Raw genomic sequence first — 24056 nt, 5'->3', positions numbered from 1 at the left:
AATATAGTTACTTTTTTTCCACTACCCAAGATTTTAAGTGTTCTTAGGCTTCCAAGACCTACATATCCTCCACTTAAAAAAACCTGGGGGTTTATAAAATCACTCGAATACATAGAATATGTTATCTAAGGACAGCCAGGCAAGGTTAGAGAGAGCGATATGCATGTCAGAAACACCTTTAAGGACATAGAGACCACAAATCAGGATTAGCAGTACAAACACACAATAGAAACTAAACACCAAGAGTACTGTGGCAATGCACTGAAATGATCTAACTGGATTAAAATTTCTATTCCAGAGTTTTTGAAGAGTCATCTGAGATGTTAAAAAAAAAACAGAGCAATGCAACAAAAAACAAGGCATGATATTACATCAGGTCTGGTCTTATCTCATAAAAATTCTCACTCACACAGACCTCTGGAGATTGCATAATATCACTAATCATCAGGATGCAACAAAGAACATGTACAATTTTCATTGTTAATCTTTATTCAGATATTTAATGCAGTTTTCATCAACTGCTTGTAGCTAACTGTTTATATAATTCACTGTGTCATCTATGGGAAGTGAACCATAGTTCACTTCCCATAGATGACACCATACACCCTCTGTTCAAAAAGAAACCGAACTTTTTGAAAATAGAAGAAACTAGTGGTGCCACCTGTTGTAACTTTTTGTTGTCGAAAGCGGCAACCTTCATTAGTGTTGTGTCAACTGTTTATGACATTTGTTTCATTAGAAGCCGAGTTATAGTGCCAAGAGCGACAGTGTTTTGACGAACGGTCAGAAAATGAGTTTCAAACAGAGAGCTGCGATTGATTTTTGTGTTAAACTTAGTAAAAGTTTTACTGAATTGCATCAAATGCTTCAAAAAGTATACGGTGATGAATGCTTATCCAGTACTCAGTTTACGAGTGGTTTAAGTGATTTCGAAGCGGTCGTGAGAAGCTTGAGGATGACAAAAAGCCGGGCCGTCCAAAAACTGAACTGAGAGAAGTTAACATCCAACAAAGTGCGTGATTTCATCAAAGAAAACCCGAAATCGTCCATGAGATTGATTGAAGATGAATTCGGGATTCCAAAATCAACTGTGAACAACATTTTGACCGAGCGTTTGGGCCTTCGTAAATTGAATTCGCGATTTGTTCCCCACAAGTTGACCGACGACCAAAAAATGCATCAAATTGAACACTGCAAGAACCTCATTAAAACCGCTTGTAAGGACTCAAACTTCCTTGAAACAATCGTTGCTGGTTATGAAACGTGGTTTGAGTATAAGCCTGAAACAAAGCACCAGAGTGCTGAGTGGAGACTACCAGAAGAGGGGGCATCCGAAAAAAAGTCACTTGGAGAAGTCAAAAGTATAGACAATTCTGATTTGTTTCTACGATTCCAAGGGCATTATCCACAAAGAATTCGTTCCACCTGGCCAAACGGTCAATGGCGAGTTTTATCTCAAAGTTTTGAAGTGATTGATAGTGAGAATTCGTCGCATACGACATGAATATCGTGATGCAGGCAGCTGGTCACTTTTGCACAATAATGCACCGCCTCATTGTTCGAACATTGTGAGACAGTTTTTGAGTAAAAATCAAGTTCGTGTATTGGATCACTCGCCGGATTTAGCACCCTGTGACTTCTTTCTCTTTGCCCGACTTCATTTGCCGATGAAAGGAAAGCGACAGACACCAATGAAAACGTTCAAGCGGCAGTAACCACGACCCTCAACAGTATCCCAAAAACCGATATAAAAAACTAATTTAACGAATTAATTGATCGTGTCAAATGCTGTATCGAAGCTGAGGGAGAGTATATTGATTGAAATAAATGATTTGAATAATTATAATTGGCCTGTGTTTTATTTTCTATCAAAAGTTCTGTTTCTTTTTTGGAAGGAGGGTGTAGTTCACTTCCTATAGTTCATTAAACTAGTGGAGTGTTGAATAAATTTTTTTTTTCTACCAGTTAGGTCCACATGTATTCATACTGGCCTCAAATATTATCATAATGTTCTCCTAACACATCAGTCTTAGAAATCAAACACATTCTAACACTCCATGTTGGAATTGTTGTTTTTGTTCAGGCGAAGTCAATGGCCTCATATGTTTCAAAGTTCCTGCAGGCTTTGCTATTCAGACTTGATTCATGCATTATCCTCTTGCCAACTTAAATAGCAGTCATCTGGGATCCTGCAGGTCATCACACACCCAACATCTAGTATACTGGATAACTTGGGCTCTCGATTTCCATCATTAGGAAATTTTTATGGGAAAGGATGATTAGCTCCATGCCCAACCCCTCCTCCTTTACTGAGACTTGAAACTGGCATGGGGAGAGTAACCATAAGGCAGAGTTGGCTAATAATCCTACTACATCACATACTGTGTGTGTGTGTCTGAAGTATTAAATTTTTTTGTGGGGTGAGTTTGACTGGCAAAAGGACTCATATAAGGATGGTTTACATCACCTGAATGGATCTGGTGCTTGAAAACTGGAAAAAGTGTTGTTGAATGAAGTGAAAGTGGATGTGCAGAATCAGGGAAACTAGAGCTTTCTTTTTTTTCTTTGAAAGGGGGGGGGGGGATGTTGAGTGTAAGAATGTGTACAATATGCCTAAGTTAGTACCACTGGTAACAAACCAGAATGGGATAGTTAGTATAAACATCAGGATAGCAGTGGGCCTGAGGGGCTTTTGCACTTTATTTCATCCTGGCCACAGGTTACTGGCATTAGTGAGACACGGCTAACAGAAGATGATATAGTTAGTGGGATAGAATGTGAAGGGTACAGTGTGTTCCAGGAGGACAGAGAGAAAAGAATGGGGGAAGGGGGAGTGTTATTGATGATAGCTGATGAACTGCAACCAAAGAGAGTAGAAGTTCAACTACAGGACAGTGAAAATAGAGCTTTTGAGGCTATATGGTGTGAGATAGAGGCCAGCAGAACAAAATATACAGTTGGATGCTGCTATAGACCAGGAGGTGGAAAAGGTGATGGAGATAATATGTATCAGCAAATAGACTCCATGAGTGGAGGACAGGTAATTATTTCAACTATGGGAACATAGTTTTACAGTTTCAAAAAAACTGTCAGTGCCCTTGTCCATATTGTTTAATCTAAGTCTCAACTCTGGGTTAGTCCTGAGGGAAAGGTGGAATGAGGGGAAAATAGTTCCATTGCATAAAGGAGGCTCCAAGACCTGATGTAGCAAATTGCCAACTAGTTAGCATATCATGAGTTGTTGTCAAAGTATTGGAGAAGTTGGTCAAGAGCAAAATACAGGAATGGGTAAGTGGAGATGGGTTTACATTGATATTGCTGGACTTTGCAAAGGTCTTTGACAGGATACCACATGGAATTCTAATCAGTAAACTGCAGCACACGGGGATGGATATAGGCTTGGTGAGATGGATAGGAGGGTGGTTGATGGAAAAATAACAGAGTAATTTTTTCTGAAAAAATCTGAAAACTTTTTTCAGAAATTTTTTAAATTTCTGAATTTAAAAAATTCAGAAATGTTTTAAATTTCTTTAAACAGAGTAATTAAAGAAAAAATTACTAAAATTTTTTCTTTAGTAATTTTTGGACTAGTGGTGTGCCCTGTGGCACACCACTAGTCCAAAAGAATGCCTGTGACTAGTGGTGTGCCACAGGGTTCTGTTCTAGGACTACTACTGTTTAATTTGTACATTAATGATATAGGAAAGGATCTAGAGGAACTGTTCAGTTATTTGCCAATGATGCAAAGTTGGATATAGCAATAGCTAATACAGATGATGTCAAATTCAGCATGATTTGAATAGATTGGCAGACTCGGCAAAGAAGAATGGGTCAGTTTTAATGTGACAAAGCATAAGGTTATGCATTTTGGGGTGAAAAGATTACTAGCTGTATGCCACATTAGTGGAACTGTACTCCAGGAAATTGATGAAGCCATAAACTCAGGAGTGTTAGTGGATAGGAAGTTAAACTCTGGGGGGAGGGGCACATAGCAAAAGTGGCTAAAGCAGTTCATCAGATTACTTGCTTACTGAAGAATATTTTGACGAGCAAAGACCAGCAGGTTATCGTTCCTCTTTATTGAACCCTGATACGACCCCACTTGACTACTGCAATGGGAGCCAGGGTTTCTTCTTGATGAGGAGGAGGCAGAGAGGATTCAAAGGCAAGTGACCAAGATGGTAGCAGTTCTATGGAATGGGCCTTACCAGAACAGGTGTTGAAGATTTCTGGGTTACAGAAACTGGTTGATAGGCGGAAAAGGGGGTGATATGATTGAGACATACAAATTTCTGTGGGGTTTTTACAAGATTGATTCAGAGGAAATTTTTCAGAACAGGTCTGGTGGTGGGAGAACTAAGAGGTCATCCATAGAAAATGAGAAAGAGTGTAGTTAACAAGGGTGTTATAATCAGTTTTTTGCTTGGAGAGTAGTGAATGAGTGGAATAGATAGCAGGAGTCTGTTGTGGATGCCATGACTGTGAATGACTTCAAAGCAAAGTATGATAGTTCCTGACATGATGTTTATGGCCTCCCTAGATGAGTCTACGGACTCCTTGGAGTAGCCCATAATAATAATAATAATTTTGTATAGACTCTGTGCCCTCTTATTAAACAACAATCACTCCAAACGACCAACACCAAAGCCATTCAAATACATACCATTAGCATTGAACCATTCTAACTTTCCTTCGAATTCATTCCATACATTCACAAAATGAACACACTCTGCCTGACACAATTCAGCCATTTTGTCATTCAGTATCATTGCTCTCCTTCTCAGTTCACTACTGTCATATCTGAGCAACAAACCATTTTCCCAATGACACTATTATTCATCACTTCCTGACATCTGTTCCTTCCTTCCTTCTATACAAAGCATCTGATATTCTTTTCATTGTACCACCTGTAAAACATGTCTTGTGCACTTTATCTTTTACACATTTAGTGATTGAGTCACCATAAAAAGCAACCCTATCATCCTGAGATATTTGCTGCTTCTTATTAACTTCCTTGTCATTTACACCAGTTATGTTGTTCTTTAAACTTCGACATAAGCTCTTCCACATCACTTCTATTATTACCATCAGAAGCACTCTGATCAATTTCCTGATTCTTCCTGGTAACATATTCTCATTTTTAGAATGTCTTAGCCTTTCATCCCACTTCTAACATACTATAATATGTTCCTTTTTATCATTCCATCTAACTCCATCAATAAATCTTTAATGTTTTTGGATGCATATAAAAAACAATTGTTGCATCTTGTCCACTGCAAAAAAGTCCAAGGAAAAATTTGATCTCTGGGTTGAGACCTTCCGCATTGCTGGCATATGCTTCTTTACTGCTCCGGCCACCATTTTTGTAATGCTAACAAGCACTTACACATTAATCAAGATAAAAACTGAAGCAAACACTTTTCAAGCCACAATGCCACAGAAATGATTATATCCCATCTGGCTATCATACAAAAGTACTATAATACAAATCTACACAATATAATTCAGGAAAAACAAAACACTTCTTGTAACACCATTCAAATACACCGCTACTTCTTGTTGCAACACTTGGGTTGGAAAAATTGGTTAAAAATAAAATATAGGATTGGGTTGTGAAGGGCAGGTCTTGTTTTAGCAATCTGCTTGTGTTTTATAAGGTGACAAATGTTTTGGATAAGAGAGAATCATATACAGCACGATATTCTTGCAATTTGCAAAAGCGTCTGATAGATTATCATATGATAAGTTGGTATACAAACTGGAGAGGATAGGAATATATAGTATATTGGTTAGATGGATCGAAGATTGACTCTCTGAATGATATTAGCAAGTTATGTATGATGCAGCTGTCTCAGAAAAGGAAGATGACCAGTGTAGTGCCTCAGGGCTTTGTTCTTGGGCCCTACTGTTAAACTTGTTTGTTAATGATATTTCATGTGGACTGATTGGGGATCTTCAAATGTTTGCCGATGATGATGCAAAGTTAGGAGGATTATCAGGAATAGTGCTGATGTTAATTCTCTACAAGAAAATTTGAATAGACTTTTAGCGCTTGGACAAGCAGTTTTAATGTTAATAAATGCAAGGATCTTGGAGTGACGGTGGACAGTGAACTGAAGTTCTGAGGGTACATCACACGTTACCTCCTTATCCCTACATATGGTGTAGGGATAAGGAGGTAGTGGTGGTGCATCTATATAAGGCATTGATCAGACCACATATTGTGTTCAGATTTAATCACTTAGTTTTTCATTGTGATGTGGAAGCACTAGAGAGGGTCCAAAGATGAATAGCCAAAGTGATATCAGTACTCTGGAGTGTTATTATGAAGAGCACTTGATTGAATGTGGATTACAGAGGTTGGTACATGGCAGGAAAAGAGGAGATACGATAGAGACCTTCAAGTCAGTTAAGGGATTCTATGAGATTACTAAAGAAGAAATTATAAAGAGTGGACGTTAAGATGGGAAGAATGAGAGGCCATCCCTGGAAATTGTATAGAGATGTGGTAAAGAAGGGTGTGAGGAATAGATTTTTTATGTGGAGAGTTGTTAGTGAGTGGAACGCATCCCAAGTGCAGATAGTGCAAATAACTTCAAACCTTATTATGAAGATATCATGCTGGTTGAGTGGGACTCCATGGATGTTACCAAATAATAATAATAATATATGTTCCCTTCGACATCCCATGTGTGCAGTGAAAGAACGGAAGGGGGAACAGATTGTAAAATCAGTTGCAGAATATGAGCAGGTAGATGTATGGAAGAAAATATTGAATCTATTATTCAAAAGAGAGAGAGATCATTATATTGTCAAGGATTCATTCAATGATTTCAACTCATCTATTTATGTTGTCTCCACCCTACAGAATATTTTGACCATTAAAATCAGCCATAATAAGTATGGATTCAGGCAGTTGCAAGATAAAGTTATCAAGATTGATTTCATTTAACTCATCACTCGGTAGTAAATAAATTGAACATACTGTAATAAGAAATTCATGGACAGGCAAATCGCTACTGCTTCCCAATAATATTATAAGCTGGACATGATGAAAAGGAATTATGGCTGCCCACTAGGATAGCTACTCCATGCACAAAAACACTTCCAATTCTGTCCTTGAGTACAATGGTGAAAATCCTTAAGTTAGGGTTCTCATTGGGTATTAAGTTTCTTTCCTGCAGAGAGAAACAGTAACGTTTGTGTTTCTGAAGCAAAATCTTGATATCATCGATATTCTGGGGAAATCCATGACAGTTACATTGTAAAAATTTTTCTGTTGTTTTGGCTTTATAGATTTGTCTGATTTTTGGAGGTTGAGGGCTTACCTTTGTCAGGTTCATATATCAATTGTTTTTGGGAAGTATGGACAGCTAGTGTCCATCTCTTCCTCTGGTAAAATATTCAATACATCTGATGTGTCAAGGGTCAGCTGGCAAGTTTAATTTAATTTCAGTAGGTACCTAAGTATCCATTTTTTATGTGGGGATGCCTGGTGGTTTATCTTTAAGTGATATCTTTGCCATAATTCTTTTGTCAAGTGGTTTCTCATCAAACATGGAGTTGTCTCTGCAGTAAAACCATATGTCATCCAACCGATGCACTCAACAGAGAAGCACTTGCAATCATAAAGTTCAGGTATGGTGAAATTATCAGATGGTGGAATAGACATACATGTCTACAATCTTTGTTGCATCCCAATATGATACATTCTGTTCTGTTTTAATTTCTGGTATTTCTTTTTCATCTTTCCACTTCTGACATGCATGAAAGTAAGCTTCTTGATCTCCCTGACAGTCGACACATTTAGCTTTTTTTGACAGAGCAAGATTTGTTATCCTATTCTTTATTACTACATTGGGCACAGATGGTAGAACCATGACAGGCAGTTTGGGCATGCCCATATTTCTGACATTTAAAGCATCTTAGTGAATTTGTATGCTCTAACAGGACAGTTGAGATACCCTGCTTTTATGATGTTGGAGGCTTAGGTGTATCAAAAGTAAGAATGATAATCCTGATTGGAACCAGGTGACCATCCTTGTGTATCAGAATGAGCCTCATACCTATCACTACCTGATTTTTAAGCTCTGAACATATCTCCTCATCAGAAACATCAAGGATATCCCATTCTGATATCACTCCTGTTATAAGACTTGAGTGTTTTATGAGGTGTTTCTGCGATTGGTATTCCACTCATTGATGTTGCTCTCAGTAGTTTCTTGGAATGTCACTGACATGGTGTTTCCACAAGGTTATCACCAGAATGTAATTTCTTAAATTTTGGGAGATCCTTGCAACACTGCTGCCCCTTGCCTGCAATGGTCAGCAGTGTTACAGTAAGTCTCACCTCCATGGTCTAGGGTCAGGATTCAAGGCTTGTTTGCTACTGGTACAGTATCCATGATAGCTCTGATGTTCCACTCCCAAGTGCAGTCATTGCTTGCAAGTGAGCAGGCAGGCATCCATATGTGGCTCTGTGGTAGGTGGGGAGTTCTGGTTCTGAATACCCCCCCCCCCCCCCCGAGTATAAATTCTTTACCTTAAACATTTCAGGGTCCCTAACACAGTTAAGCCCAATAACCAATTGATCCTGGCCAGCACCCAGGACCACCCGTCTTGCTGAAACTGAGATCAAAACAGTGCAAGTCTACCAAGCTCCTCACCTTTCCAGATGTCCATGGGTCGCACCACATGGCAAACACAGCGGTAAGACGTTGGATCCCAGAGATGATGGTCTGGATGAAAGGATAGTAAAAAAAGACTCAAGAGAAGTAAAGCCAAGAAAAGAGGAAGAATGAAAGGGGCCAGTACCATCACTGGGAGGTCCCCCCCTCCACTACAAACACACATGCAGATCTCTGCACTGCATTCAAATTTCATCTGAAGCTGGCTCTCCGAAGAATTCTTTACCTCCTCTCTCTGTTTCAGGTGTTTACAAAGTTCCTTGATCTTGCAACTTATATATTATGGTTGAACTGAGAGATCTGCAAACATCCACCTAGAACATAAGAAATACATCTAGCTCCATTAGTATGAGTCAGGTCTAGCTAACAATGCCTTGGATATCTTGCGCAAAATCAATTGGAAGAAAATTACTATGCTTCACCACAACAAATACAAACTTTAAAGAAAAAAAAAACAATCTTAATAAATATGGTTGTAATAAACTTTCCAAGACTTGAGAAACTTTAATTCTTAGTCCTTCCACCCAACATAGAACTTTAGGCTTTGTTTTTGCAATTTTAATATTGTTTTCCTGACATGTCTCAGTGACAGATGAAATATATGATAGATTAAATATGTGTGTATAATTATTTGTGTTGTATTTATTCCATTAAATCTTATGATGAGTTAAGGACAGAATGGCCTTAGGGAATAGTTCTAGTTACAGAATTATTACTTCCCATCCTGACATCCATCCATTGCAGATTTTTACCTTTATGGTAAGAGCACAGACACTGAATTCATTCTAGGCAAACATTACACTTTTATGTGGTACTTCACTGTTAGTTTTTTTTTTTAATGAGATCTTTCATATCACTTCAAAATCAAACTGCTTTTTGAGCAGAAGTTTTCAAATGCCAATGAAAATCATCGGTATGTTGGTAGAATACCTGCTATCCCTTCCAAAATGTGATCACATTAGTTATGATGACAGTAACAATTGAATATGGCTGAGTTGGAATGGATAGATTTAGTTTAAACCGAATCTTTGTTGAGTCAATGTACAATTTTAGAGAAAAGAGAGGGGGTAATATTGTCTCTGCTAGTAAATGCAGTGTACTATATAGTTCATTACTGTGAATTTTTGAAATGCCCATTGTTTGTAATATTGAGTTATAATTAGTATAGTACAGCTAAAGAGTACTGTAAACAACTTTTCAATATTTCATTATACCTGTGTTCACTGTGGTGTGGGCTGAATGTATTTATAGCATTTTTTATGCTTGAAGATCTGGATTTTTGATTATATTAATTATTCATCTCATATTCAAGCAAGTCATACCTTAATAAGGATCACAAGATCAGTCAGATCTTTTTTATCCCATCGATCAAAGGGTTGCAAAAGCTGCAATCTTTGACTTTTGGGATCAACATCTACAGCAATTCCAGAACCATCAGATGGGGGTGGCTGATAAGTATCCTCACCAGGATCAAAACCCTTCTTTGGTAGCTCATCACCAAAAGGATTATCCAGCTTAAATTTTTCTCCTAAAGAAAATATAAAAAAAAATGAAAAAAGAGAAGTTATGTAAATAAAAACATGATATTTTAAATATATATTACCTGTATATTAACAGGTAACCTGTATGTTATGTTTCACATAACATTTAGAGACAGATAGCCAAGTTATGCAGTTTATAATGGTTGTAGAATTGCTCCATATATATATATATGAGAGATTTATATTATATATATGAGTCATTTAAAGTCAAACTACAATGTATTATTATGTACCATAATCCTCATCAGAGATGAAAATGATAGCATTTTCATCTCTGAAATGCTATTCATTTTTACAATTAAAGAAATTGTTAAATTAAAAAAAATTTAAAACAAACAACAACAAAAAAAAACAATTAAAGAAAATTTAATTTTAAATGATTTAAGATAGATGCAATTATCCTCAATAGTGCACACTTTTAAATCATTTATAGGATATAGCAACAGCAGTATGATACAGAACTATATACTAATGATACAAAATTCAAACAAGGTCAAGTGCTTACACTGATCTATGAATGTAATTTCTTTTAATATAAGGAAAGCAAATGCAGAATTTCATTTGCTTTCCTTATATAATGATATAATGAATATAACATTAAAATAATTCTAATATAAAAAGGGACAAAAACTATATTTATTAGTCTTATCATGCTAGTTTCTTTCAAGTATTAAATTATTAACAAATTAACAAATTTAAGGGGCTGCTTAAGAGTCAAGGCTGGATAACTGGGAGGAGACCTCCACATAGCCTTCTGGGGAATGTGAAGAACCAACCAAGGCTTTCGACCTGATGCCTTAGTCAGGGAATCAGGACAAATAGCAAAAACGTCAGCTACTGTAACAAAACCTCAACTCAACATCAATAGAGATCAAGATTGGCACCATCAACAAAAGAATTGGATAAGTATACCAGATTGAAGGTTCTACTAAGGAAGAAGTGGAGGAATTTTTCGAGGCATTAGAGAAGGGAACTGACACAATGAAAAAGGAAAAGTTGGTCCTTGTTGGAGATCTGAACAGCAGAGTAGGAAATGATTACCAGACATATAAGAATATTTTGAGAAAATTCAGAGAAAAGAACAAAGCTAATAATAATGGTACGTACCTGCCAGATTTCTCCTTAGGACATGGACTAGTTATTACTAAGACATAAAACATAAGACATTTGTGCACATAAAAATGTGCACAAATTCACATGGAGAAAATATGCAAGGTATTATAAGAAAATCTCATTGACTATGTTATTGTCACTAGTAATGTTTTCCCACCGATTCATGGCGCAACAGTATACAGACGATTTGAAATAGGAAGTGATCGCCATTTAGTGTTGAGCAGGATAAAATTGAACTTCATATTGAAAAGAAGGGTATGTAGGAAAGATTTGAAAAGAATCAAAATTGAACATTATCAGATGTGAACTGTAGACTCAAATACATAAATATTATTCAAGAAAAACAGAGAGTTTGGAAGCATGAAACAAACTTTGGAGATACAGCAGCAAACCTTAATGAAAACTTTTTTTTTCAGCCAGAGCATATGGTGAGGTAATCTGCAAAGAAAGAAAACTAAAACTCAGAACTCAATGGCAGACTCAGGAAGTTTAAAACATGACCTTCCTTTAGTAAACCCATGTTGTTCATTGCAAAGTAGAGATTTTCTGTCAACCCATTTCTGAATGCGAGTCCTAACCAATTTTTTCCAAAATTTTCGCCCTTCATACTTGTGTACAATTAGCTAAACAAAAGTCATGGGAAGACTTTGGTAAGAATACAGAAAATAAACATCAGGAAGGTGGCAAAATATTCTGGAGACTACTGAAAAAGTATTGTAAAAGGAATAAGAGATAGTAAAGGGGACATGAGAACTAATGATATAGATATTCTTGATGTATGGGTAATTACTTTAATTACCCATACATCAATTACATATACATCTTGAATATATATGTACTTCAAATAGAAAAAGCTATCACAAATCTAAAATGTGGAAAGGCAGCTAGAATAGGTGATATTTGACCAGAAATGCTAAAATATGTAGGTACACAAGTTTTACAGTGGCTACACTGCATAATTCAGAAGCCTGGTTAGAGGTTCAACTTCCAGATGATTGGAGTAGAGTGCTCATAGTACCTATCTATAAAAAACGGAATAAAACAATGTGAGAATTACAGAGGAATTTCATTGGTGAGTATTCCTGGTAAGATTTATAGAAGTATTCTTGATACTTCTATAAATCTAAGACTAAGAAAAATAAGAATACTTCTATAAGACTAAGAAAAATTGTGACAGAGAAGCTTGGAGAAGAATAAGCTTGGTTCAGGCCAAGCAGACGTTGTCAGGATCAGATTTTTAATTTATGACAAATAATTAATAAATCATGGGAATACAACAAGGATCTGTATTTACGTTTTGTATATCTAGAAAAGGCATATGACCAAGAGGAAAGCTGTTCAAAACACTGGTCATATGGTAAATGGGACATTATATCAAGCATAGTCTCTATTTGAGTTGTAAATCAGCAGTCAGAATTGAAGGGGGTACAAGAAGATGGTTTGATGTTACGTCAGGTGTGCGACAAGGGTGTATATTATCTCCACTATAATTAATAATATATATGGATCACATTATGAACGAAAGTGGTACTAAACGTGATATCAAAATTGGAGATGCTAATCTCAGCTTTTTACTTTATGATGTTCTACTCCTAAATAAATCAAGGACACAAGTATGCAAAATTTCCTGACCAAACTGAATAACTGTTGTAATACATTTGGTATGAATATCGGCAACAAAAGGACAAAGACATTGAAAATGGACAGAAAGATTAAAAACATCAACTGCATCCTGAATAGAAAACCTAGAGAACAAATAAAACTTTTCAGCTATATTTAGGCATTTTTAGTAAAGATGGCAAATTATATTTGGAAATAGACAGCAGAATTAGCAATGCTGGTGTAGTAAGAAGTCAACAATAAATTTATATGGAATAAGAAAGAAATTAGTCAATACACTAAATTAGCTGTTTACAAGAGTGTTCAAACCAATTTTAGCTTATTGATCTGAGAGCTGGGCTAGAAATAAAACTCTTGACAAAAGACTGGAGGACCACAGATGTGAGAGTCCTGAGAAAGAATAGGGGGCTGAACAGATGGTATTCATTTCAGACAGATTATGGAGACTAAAACTGCGTTAGAAATAATTATTTTTTTTCCCCAATGTTTCGACCTTTCAAGAAAGACTTTTGAAGCAAGCATATGAAAAGTTCCTGGCAAATAAGTTAGCTTGTGCACTTAGAAAATACAGACACAAATGGAAGAAAGCCAAACACTGTGTAAAACTAGCTAAACAAAAGTCATTGGAAGACATCGGTAAGAACATAAAAAATAAATAGCAAGAAGGTGGCAAGATATTCTGGAGGCTGTCTAAAAAATGCTCAGAAATGGAAGAAAAGGTTCTGTAAAAAGAATTAGAGATGATAAAGATGATATGAAAACTGATGAAAAAGATATCCTTGATGTATGGAATAATTATTTTGAAAAATTGCTAAAAGAAACAATCAGTGACAGCACAATAGTAAAAAAATCTCAACAGGTATGAAATCAGGAATATATTTTGATACTTGAAGTAAAAAAAGTCATCAAAAGCCTGAAATGTGAAAAAGCAGTGGGAGTAGATGATATTATTATTATTACAGGCAACTTCAAGGAGTCCATAGACTCATCAAGGGAAAAACTACACATCATGTCAAGAGCTAATCACTATTCGCACAGTATCTATCATACTTTGCTTTGAACTCCTTCACAGTCATGGCACCCACAACACACTCTGGCAGATTGTTCCACTCATTCACCACTCTCCAAGAAAAAACCTAGTTCTAACATCCTTGCTAACTACACTCTTGCTCGGTTTCCATGGATGGCTCCTAGTTCTCCCACCACTAGACCTGTTCTGAAAAGTTTCCTCTGAACTAATCTTGTAAAAACCCCTCAATAATTTGAATGTCGCAATCATATCACACCTTTTCAGCCTATCAACCAATTTCTGTAACTCACAGATCTTCAACCTGTTCTCGTAAGGTTCATTCCATAGACCAGCTATCATCTTGGTCACTCACCTCTGGATCCTCTCTACCTCCTCCCCATCAAGAAGAAACCCTGGTGCCCAGATCTGGGCACTACTGTGCCCAGAAATGCTCAAGTATGGAGGGATGAAAATCTTAGAGTGGCTGCACTGAATAGTTCAGAAAGGCTGGACAGAGGGACAGATTCCTACGTGACTGGAGTAGAGCTCTCATAATACCCATATATAAAAAGGGAAATCAAACTGAATGTGAGAATTATAGTGTGTTCCCTACTGAGTGTTCACTGGTAAGATTTATGCAAGTATACTGAGAAACGGTTGAGTGGATTGTGGAAGGGAAGCTTGGTGAAGAAAAAGCTGGATTCAGGTCAAATAGAATTGTCAGGATCAGATTTTCACTTTATGACAGTAGTTGAGAAATCATGGGAATATAACAAAGATCTGTATTTAAGTTTTGCAGATCTGGAAAAGGCATATAACAGGTGCCAAAAGAAAAGCTATTCAAAATGCTATAGTTGTATGGTGTCAATGGAGCATTATATCAAGCAATATTTAGTCTTTATTTGAGTTGTAATTCAACAGTTAGAATTGAAGGAAGAACAGGAAGACGGTTTTATGTTAAATCTTGTCAGACAAAGATGTACATTATACCCTCTGTTATTTATTATCTATATGGATCACATTATGAAGGAAAGTGGTATTAAACCTGATATCGAAATTGGAGATGTTAATCTCAGTTCTTTACTTTATGCCAGTGGTTCTTGACTGGTGTTCCGTGACCTGGTTACAAGTGTTCCACTGGTGAAAGATGTCACATGACACAGTTCTGAGCGTAATTGGCTACTTTGGATAAAAATGTAGAGGGAATTATTTCCGTTATAACAGAATAATTAACAGTATTGGAAGAAAAGATTTCAAGTTACTTTCCTTCCTTAAATACACACAATTATAACTGGATACGAAATCCATTTTGCACAGTTAATACATCGAGTTGTGAATTTTCGTTACAAGTAGAACAATTAGTTACCTTGTTAACGGAAAAATGAAATCTCTGAAATAAATCTTGAGGAATTTTGTATTTCTGTCCAAGCCGAATACCCAGCTCTCTCTAAAAGAGCACTCAAAATTTTGTTACAGTTTTCAATATCATATTTGTGTGAGCTCAGATTCTCAATATTAACTCATATAAATACCTGAAAGACATCCTAATATAGACAAAGAGATTAGACCTCACATTGCTGAAACCTGCAAAAGCCAACAAGCTCAAGTATCGTATTAAAATAAGTTCCATTTTTATAAAAGGCAAGTCCATGCATATGTTTATTGTTAGTTTTATGGCCCTAATGCTTTTGGTGTTCCCCAAATTTTTCTTATAATCAAAAGTGTTCCGTGACTTCGAAAAGGGTAAGAACCAATGCTTTATGCAGATGATGTTATACTTCTAAATAAATCTGCTACAAGTCTGCAAGATTCCCTGACTAAATTGAATAACTGTTGTAATAGATATGGCATGAAGGTCAGCAATAACAAGACAAAGACAATGAAAATAGGCATAAGTGTTGAAAATATTCTGCATTGTGAATAGAACCTATAGCACAAGTAAAACATTTCAGCTACTTAGGCACGATTTTTAGTGAAGATGGTAAATTAAATATTTAAATAAACAGAATCAACAAAGCTAGTATGGTAGTGTAAAAACAGTCAATTTAAAATTATGAATATTTTTGCAAATTGTTTATGTTAGTATATTATTAGTTTTGGTTTCATAATATGTATTGTCGGCACTTGTGATGTGCCTGTTATTGATGTTATTTTGTCAAAATGAAAAGGAAGCATTTAAAAAAAATCATGTACTTACTGGATTTGGACAGTTTTGTTACTTTTGGAAATTTTATTGTGGTTTAAAATTATTAAGTGCTGTGTTTTGTAAAGACATTCTCGTAATGATAACAGGGACAACATGTCAGTCAGTCATACCTAACTTCTTGCTTGCTACTTTCATGGAGTGCGTATGCTCACCGAGGAGTTTGATGGGTGATTGACAGCTGACAGAGGGAGCATTCAGTATCAAGGTAACGGAGGAAAAACAAGGGAGAGCTAATGGAAATTTATGAATGCAGACGGAGGAATTTTGTTCTTACGAAGTTTATTTAGTTGTATGTGACAGTGGGAGGAATATTAATAGAAGCTTCTGAAAAGGAATCATAGAACTGTGAGTCTTTAAAGTGGAGGAGTTAAGACTGTAAATAAGTATTGGTAAATAAAAGAAAATATTGCAATCGACGTTCTATAGGAATGTTCGAGGAAATGCTGACTAGAAAATTTCATCTGTCTTAAGGACGCCGGATCTATCTGTTATTTCTACTGGAAAAGGAGACAGAATTTAGCAACTTAAATAAAGCAGTAGAAGAAACCTTTTGCTGGTACAAAAATTAACAAAATTGAACTGCATGAGGTAAGAGTACTTATACTTCGGAGAATTCAGAATATCTATACTTCAAAGTCAGGAGGAATAATGTGTGCTACATAAGGGTGATGAGAAAGGATTCTAGGCAAAAGAAGATTCTTTTATTTTCGGAAAAAGACCTTAACAAAGAAACTGACTATGAACATTTTGTTATTGTGTAAACAAGGTGTTTAGTCTAGTACAGTGTTTCCCAATCTTTTTTGATGTCGCAAACCCCCTGTAGTGAATGTTAATTCACTGCGGCCCTCATAAAATCCAAAATGGAATTTTTTTATATTTTGCATATCATAAAGTGAAGTAATAAATTACAATTTTACAACAACACTAAATGGGTCATTTATGACAATGCAATACTGTTATAAATGGAGATATTCGGAAGAACATGAACATATCAATTAGGCCAAGTGTGAACAACAGGTGTGAGCAACATGATAAGATAAAGTTTAATGAAAATAAACTATCCTGCAGACCCCCTTTGAATTAATTGCAGATCACAGTTTGGGAAACACTGATCTAGTAGATAGACATGATTTAGTATATGTTAAACAAACCAGTAATAGAATGAGTCAGAGAATGGGTGATCTCTAAAGTGTAAGTTTATTTTAAAAGGCCTTGGATCCAGTTAATTTTGTAGTTAGTTGTGTAATTTTATTTGAAGTGTAAATATTGTTTTTGTTTTATAAAATGCGTATATTTTGTTGAGAGTTTATTTTTCACTTGGTTAAACTATAATCAGTTTAGTTTAATCCTTTATCCAAGTGTGAGCAAACAAAGTTTGCACCTGAAAGTATCTTCAGGACTTGGGTAAGGTAGTGCAACACCAGGCAACTCGTTGCAAAGGTGGAGAAAGCTCTCATCACTTCTATCTCAGTATCTCCCATAATGCAAAGCATATCTCCTTGCGGATATGTGTAATGCTATGCATTAAGACAAGGGCCACTACCCATATCGGTTTCGACCTTTACTGAGGTCTCGTCAGTGGGAGCCAGGCCCAGGAGTGGAGATACAAAGGCAGAAGCAATGAGAGGTCATCCTAACCTATAGGAGTTGCTAAAGGGTGTGTAACCTTATTATTAAATTACTCCGGATTCAGAAAAAGATGTTGAGAGTTTATTTTTCACTTGGTTAGACTATAATAAGTTTAATTTAATCCTTTATCCAAGTGTGAGCAAACAAAGTTTGCACCTGAAAGTATCTTCAGGACTGGGGTAAGGTAGTGCAACACCAGGCAACTCGTTGCAAAGGTGGAGAAAGCTCACACTTGGATAAAGGATTAAACTAAATTTATTATAGTCTAACCAAGTGAAAAATAAACTCTCAACATCTTTCTCTGAATCCAGAGTAATTTAATAATAAGGTTGCACACCCTTTGGCAACTCCTATAGGTTAGAATGACCTCTCATTGCTTCTGCCTTTGTATCTCCACTACTGGGCCTGGCTCCCACTGACGAGACCTCAAAAAAGGTCGAAACCGGTATGAGTAGTGGCCCTTGCCTTAATGCATAGCATTACACATATCCGCAAGGAGATGTGCTTTGCATTATGGGAGATACTGAGATAGAAGTGATGAGAGCTTTCTCCACCTTTGCAACGAGTTTCCTGGTGTTGCACTACCTTACCCAAGTCCTGAAGATACTTTCAGGTGCAAACTTTGTTTGCTCACACTTGGATAAAGGATTAAACTAAACTTATTATTAGCGTATATTTTGTATTTGGTCTTGAGTCAGTGATCTTTCGGATTCTGAAAGAAACAGTTACCTCAATAAGTTCAATTACCAATCGGAATTGAACCCTTGTGCATATATATATATAAAACACTCAGAAATAGAAATAATCATTATAGAGAAAATCTCATAACAAATGAAGATTGATAATAATTAATTAATAAATAATCTCTTTTTATAACAAATGGCTACAGATATTTAACTCTTTATAACAGTAAGAAGTCAACTAAATAAATTTATATGGAATAAGAGAGAAATTAGTCAAAACACTAAATTAGCTGTATACAGGACAGTATTTAAACCAATTTTAACTTATGGATCTGAGAGCTGGGTTAGAAATAAAACACTTGACCAAAGACTAGGGACCGCATATATGAGAATCCTGAGAAAGATTAGAGGCTTGAACAGATTGCATCAGTGGCAATGGCAATATCATATTAAAAATGAGGATATGAGGCAAGAACTTAACATTGCTAGCATCCAGGTTAACAGTGCTAATCTCATGTGGTATGGTCACTTAAACAGAACGGGGAAGGAAAGATTAGCAAAACAAGTGTTTTTTGCCAGGGCAGGATTAAGACCCAGATGAAGACCACAATATAGGTGGATTGATACAGTAAAAAGTGCTTTAGAAGATAGAGCTATAAGATCTGATAACGTTGGAGTCTTGACAGGTAGCAGATTGATTTGGAGGAAAATTATAGATAGGAAGTTAGTGATGACATAAGTTTTTCATGTAGTACTATCATATCCTGTACACCCCTTGAGGGTACATATCAGGAATTTGATGATGTTTTGACAGCCATATAAAGTGATGGACACGCCAAGTGTGCGCATGCCTGCTCCATTACCTGGAGCAGGCGTGCGCACACACACACACATGTATACAGAGATAAGGTATATCATATTTCAAACAGTGTTCCAAAGAAATAATGATTTAATCAACCATCATTCTACTGGCCTGACCTCTAGTGAAAAAAAATGACATCAAAGTTATATTCTCTTTATAACATCACCAGAGAACAAATTCATATAGATAGTTTTATTACAGCAAAAGCAAAATTCTCTGATGATGTTATAAATAGAATATAGTTTTTTTTTTTCCTTTTCCCTACCAGATGTCAGGCCAGTAGAATAACAGTTGACCAAATCATTGTCTCTTTGGCATACTAATTGAAATGTAACATAGATTATCTCTGTACATATACGTGTATACTCCAGATGATGACCTTAATATGACAGCTGAAACATTAGGAAATTAAAGTAATTATTTCTAACACGGTTGTAGTCTCCATAATTCGACTGAAACGAATGCTGATCACTGTGTATAACTAAAGGAAAAGATGGTATCAATGGCAGTATCATATTAAAAACACAGATATTAGGAAAGAACTTGCCACTGTTAGTATTCAGGAATATGTTAGCAGGGTTAATCTCAGGTAGTATGGGCACTCAAACAGAATGAGAGAGGAAAGATTAGCTAAACAAGTGTTCTTTGTCAAGATGACCGGAAAAAGACCCAGAGGAAGACCAAGATGTAGGTGGATTGATACAGTAAAAAGTGCCTAAGATCTGATAATATTGGAATGTTGATAAATAACAGGCTAGGGGTAAATTGCTGATAAGAAGTCAGTAATAATGTAACTTTCATGTAGTATACTATCATAAGCTCCTGTACACCCCATGAGACTATGTCAGAAATCTGATGATGATAAATGCAGTGTGCTATGACTTCACTTTTCTTTCTCTAATATTATATCATCATGAGCCATTGTCAATTTGCTGCTTGATGAAGGTGTTAGCTAGATTACTCAAAAGCTGTCTGTCCATAGCTCTCCTTTTCCATGTCACTCCTGCAAATCTGATGATATGATCAATCCAAAATGATTTAGGTTGGGGTCATGATAGTTTTTCCTTTCATGGAATCCAATCCAGTACTTCTTTGTCCATCGTTGATCTTTTCTGCGAGCAATGTGCCCAACCCGTTGCCACTACAGGTGTTTCACTCTTCCTATGATGTCAGGGACTTTGGTTTGATTTCTTATCCACATATTCCTTTTGTGATCCAGTCTTAAGAGACCAAGCATACTGCTTTCCATAATAAATTGCATTATTTTTAATTTTTGAATTTCTGTTGCATTCAGTGTCCATGTTTCACAGCAATATGTCAACATAGGAAAAATATTGGTCGAAAACCTTTCTCTTCAGGCATAATGGTAGTTAGCTTTTGAATATTGGATGTAATTTTCAAAATGCTTTTCATCCATGCATCATGCATCTTTTAATTTTGTCCATGATATTTTGTTTCATTGATATCTGTTGTCCTAAGTATATATAATGATCTACTTGTTTATTTTCTTCATTATTGATTTTTATTATTTCTGGTTGGACATGCTACTGAACATAACTTGGGTCTTCTTTAGGTTTATCTTTAGGCCAGCTGTTTTGCTAGCAATTTGGAGTTCATGGAATAGAGTATGAATTTTTTTTATAATAATTCATCAAAACTGTAATTCATGTGCAGTTGAAGCAAAGATAACTATGTCATCTGCAAAGCATAAATGGCTTAAATATCTTTCATTTATCTTCAGACCTTTCCCTTCCCAATCAAGAAATTTGACTATTTCTTCTAGGCAAGCTATGAATAATTTTGGAGATATTGTGTCACCCTGTCTTATACCTCTCTGTATTTTAATAGTAGAGATGTTTCCATTGAAATGAATTGCTGTTGGTATATGCTGATTTGATGGACCTGATGTATGGCTCTGCCATTTGTTGGTTTTGTAATGCTTTAAGTATTGCACAAGTTTTTTACTGAATCAAAGACTTTCTCATAATCAATAAAAGCATGACATTATGGTAAATGATATTCATTACACTGTACAATAATCTGTTGTACCACTTAATCAATAAAAGCATGACATTATGGTAAATGATATTCATTACACTGTACAATAATCTGTTGTACCACTTGAATATGGTCAATTGCACTAAAGAAACTTTGAAAGCATGCCTGTTCTTTTCGTTGTGCTAGGTCTAGAGTTGTACAAAGCCTATGAGCTAAGACTTTTGTAAACACTTTATAAACTACTGATAGTAGACTGATGGGTCGGTCTGCTATCAGTAGGAAAATTATAGATAGTTCATCAAGTCTTCTACCACACCTTTCTTAATTCGGGTAGCCTTCTTCCATGCTCTTGGTACATCATTTTTCTTCAGACATAAGGTAAATAGTTTTGCTAAGATTTTGTATCATTTCTGCACCTACTTTCAGAAGATTATATTTCTATAACTCCATCCTCACCTGCAGTTTTCCATTTTGCAAGCTTTGGATGTTCCACATAACTTCTTCGGGCAGAATATATGGTACTTCAACTATTTTGCAGTTAAACAACAAATTACACAATAACCACAGTAGTTATCTAATGAAATGAAAGTACAGATATTTCATATGGAAAATAACAGTACATCACCAGTGTGTAGAAACAAGCAAATCAAAGAAATGGGAATACAAGGTACATACAACAATCAGTTTACCAATCAAAATCTGTTGCTGCATGCTAGAAATCAATATATTAATAATTAATATTATTAAAACTATTTTGATGGGCACATAAAATGAGAATCTCCCAAACTTTTGAGAGAAACAGACAATCGTTCTGATTCAGATTTGTCTGATGTAAAAGGGCTTCACAACTTTTTTTGAAAAGGCGTTCATATTTAAAATTGCTTCTATGGAGAAAACGAGCTTCATCCCACCAGATACTGTGTTTAGTGTCAATACTATGTTTTGTCAGACCAGACTTTTGAGGTTTCATGTATTCAATATAATACTGATGTTCGTTAATTCTTTTTTCCATGGGGTAGGAGACTTACTGCAACACTGCTGATCCTTGCACACAAGCCAATTGATTCTAGCTGGGCCATACAGGACTGTCTGTCTTGCCAAAGGAGAAGACATAGTAGTGCAAGACTACTAGGATCTGCCTTTTTGAATGTTCATTGTTTGCCTCCTGTTATGGTAGTCTGGAAGATAGGATAGGATAGTAAAAAAAAAAACTCATTGCAAAGAATATGGGGTAGAAAATCAAAGAGGTAGAATGAAAAGGGCCATTACCATCACTGGAAGCCCCCCCCCCCCCATGAGTCACAAACAAGTGACTTTGGCAATGTAACCATTGGACAGCAAGATCTTCAGCTGAAAATGGAAACCTGGGTAGAATAGAGGTTAAAAGCTCTGTTGACAAGGACTTGATGATGAGAAATTATGTATCTACTTGTGTGGGTGAGTTTCTCTAAACTGAGAAAGAAAGTGTGCCAATGGAAAGTCATGTAGGCAGACTATTGTTATTTTCTTTTTTTTTTTAATAAGCGAACTGGATTCTGGGGTGTTAACTGTTGAGGTGGAAGAGGAATGAATCTAATATGACTGAGCCATGTTGTCAAATAGAGAACACAGCAATCTATTTTTGCAAAATAGAAGATATGATAATGGCAGCATCAAGAGCATGTTTTTCAAGAGCTACATACAGGAAATGGCAGAGGAGGGGAGAGCCCATGGATGTGCCTTCTATATGTTTATATAAGGTATCTGTCCAAGAGAAGTAACCTATGGATGGCAAAATTAATTAAATCATCAGTAACGTTGGTGGAGAGAGAGGGGGGGGGGCATATTTCAGTAAATACAATTTTATAAAACTAGCGTAATATAAATAAATATGGTTGACTTAAATTTCCCGAGATATGAGAAACTTTAATTCTCAGATCTCCCACTCAACAGCATTAATAAAAGGCATCCATATGGCTTTAGGCTTAAAATAGTCAAATATATCAAAATGATTAAACCTGTTTTTAATTATTTATCTGTACTGTTACTAAGGATAAAGTCAAACTGAATATCTTAGCCACAGGATTAGCAAAAGAGAAACAATTATGCAATAAATAAATAAAAATAAAAATTCAAGTAGTGAAAAGATGTATCAACTTAACATACCTTGGATTAGAGACAGTCACAGAAAGTTATTTTCACTTAGTTCTAATTTAAATTAAACTTGAGAAGAAATTATATTCTTGTTTCATCTTTTATCGAAATGAAAGCAAATAACCAAATATTATAACAAAGTAAAAAAAAAAGTTCATACAAATATCTGTAATTTCAATAAAAAGGTGATACAGGTTTTTACTACTTGTATGTGAAAAATATATGGCTTCTGCATTACTTCAAATCTCGATATCTCTTCTGAGTCTGGCTCACACTGATGAAACTAGTGTGGGTAGCGGCCCTTCCTGTAATGCATAGAATTATATACATCCAAAAGGATGCATGCTTTGCATTATGGAGCACTAAGCCATTTAATGTGAAAACATCAGCCACTATACACGTTGACTAGTTGTGAAGATACTTCATGCAAACTTTATTTGCTCTCACTTGAAGAAAGGATTAGTCAAGAACATAATTCCTTCCCAAATTTAATTTAAATCATAACCAGGTAAAAAAAAACTTTCTATAACTATCTCTAATCCAGACTGACTTTTCTCTACTTGCATATGGGAAAT

General features: G+C 35.8%; 1 protein-coding gene across 1 annotated transcript in view; it reads right to left on the bottom strand.

Moving 5' to 3' along the window:
- The window catches only part of LOC150102982 (aconitate hydratase, mitochondrial-like), a 451613-nt gene that overhangs the window by 67500 nt on the left and 360057 nt on the right, over nucleotides 1–24056 (bottom strand). The window contains exon 17 of the mRNA XM_090398314.1: nucleotides 10010–10215. Within this exon, the coding sequence (XP_090254440.1) occupies nucleotides 10010–10215 (206 nt within the window). The remainder of the gene's footprint in view (nucleotides 1–10009; nucleotides 10216–24056) is intronic.

Source organism: Typopeltis vanoorti, chromosome 9, assembly GCF_054136105.1.
Source record: "Typopeltis vanoorti isolate ZY-2024b chromosome 9, IOZ_Tvanoo_1.0, whole genome shotgun sequence".
NCBI lineage: Eukaryota > Metazoa > Arthropoda > Arachnida > Uropygi > Thelyphonidae > Typopeltis > Typopeltis vanoorti.
This window is presented reverse-complemented; position numbering and strand designations above follow the sequence as displayed.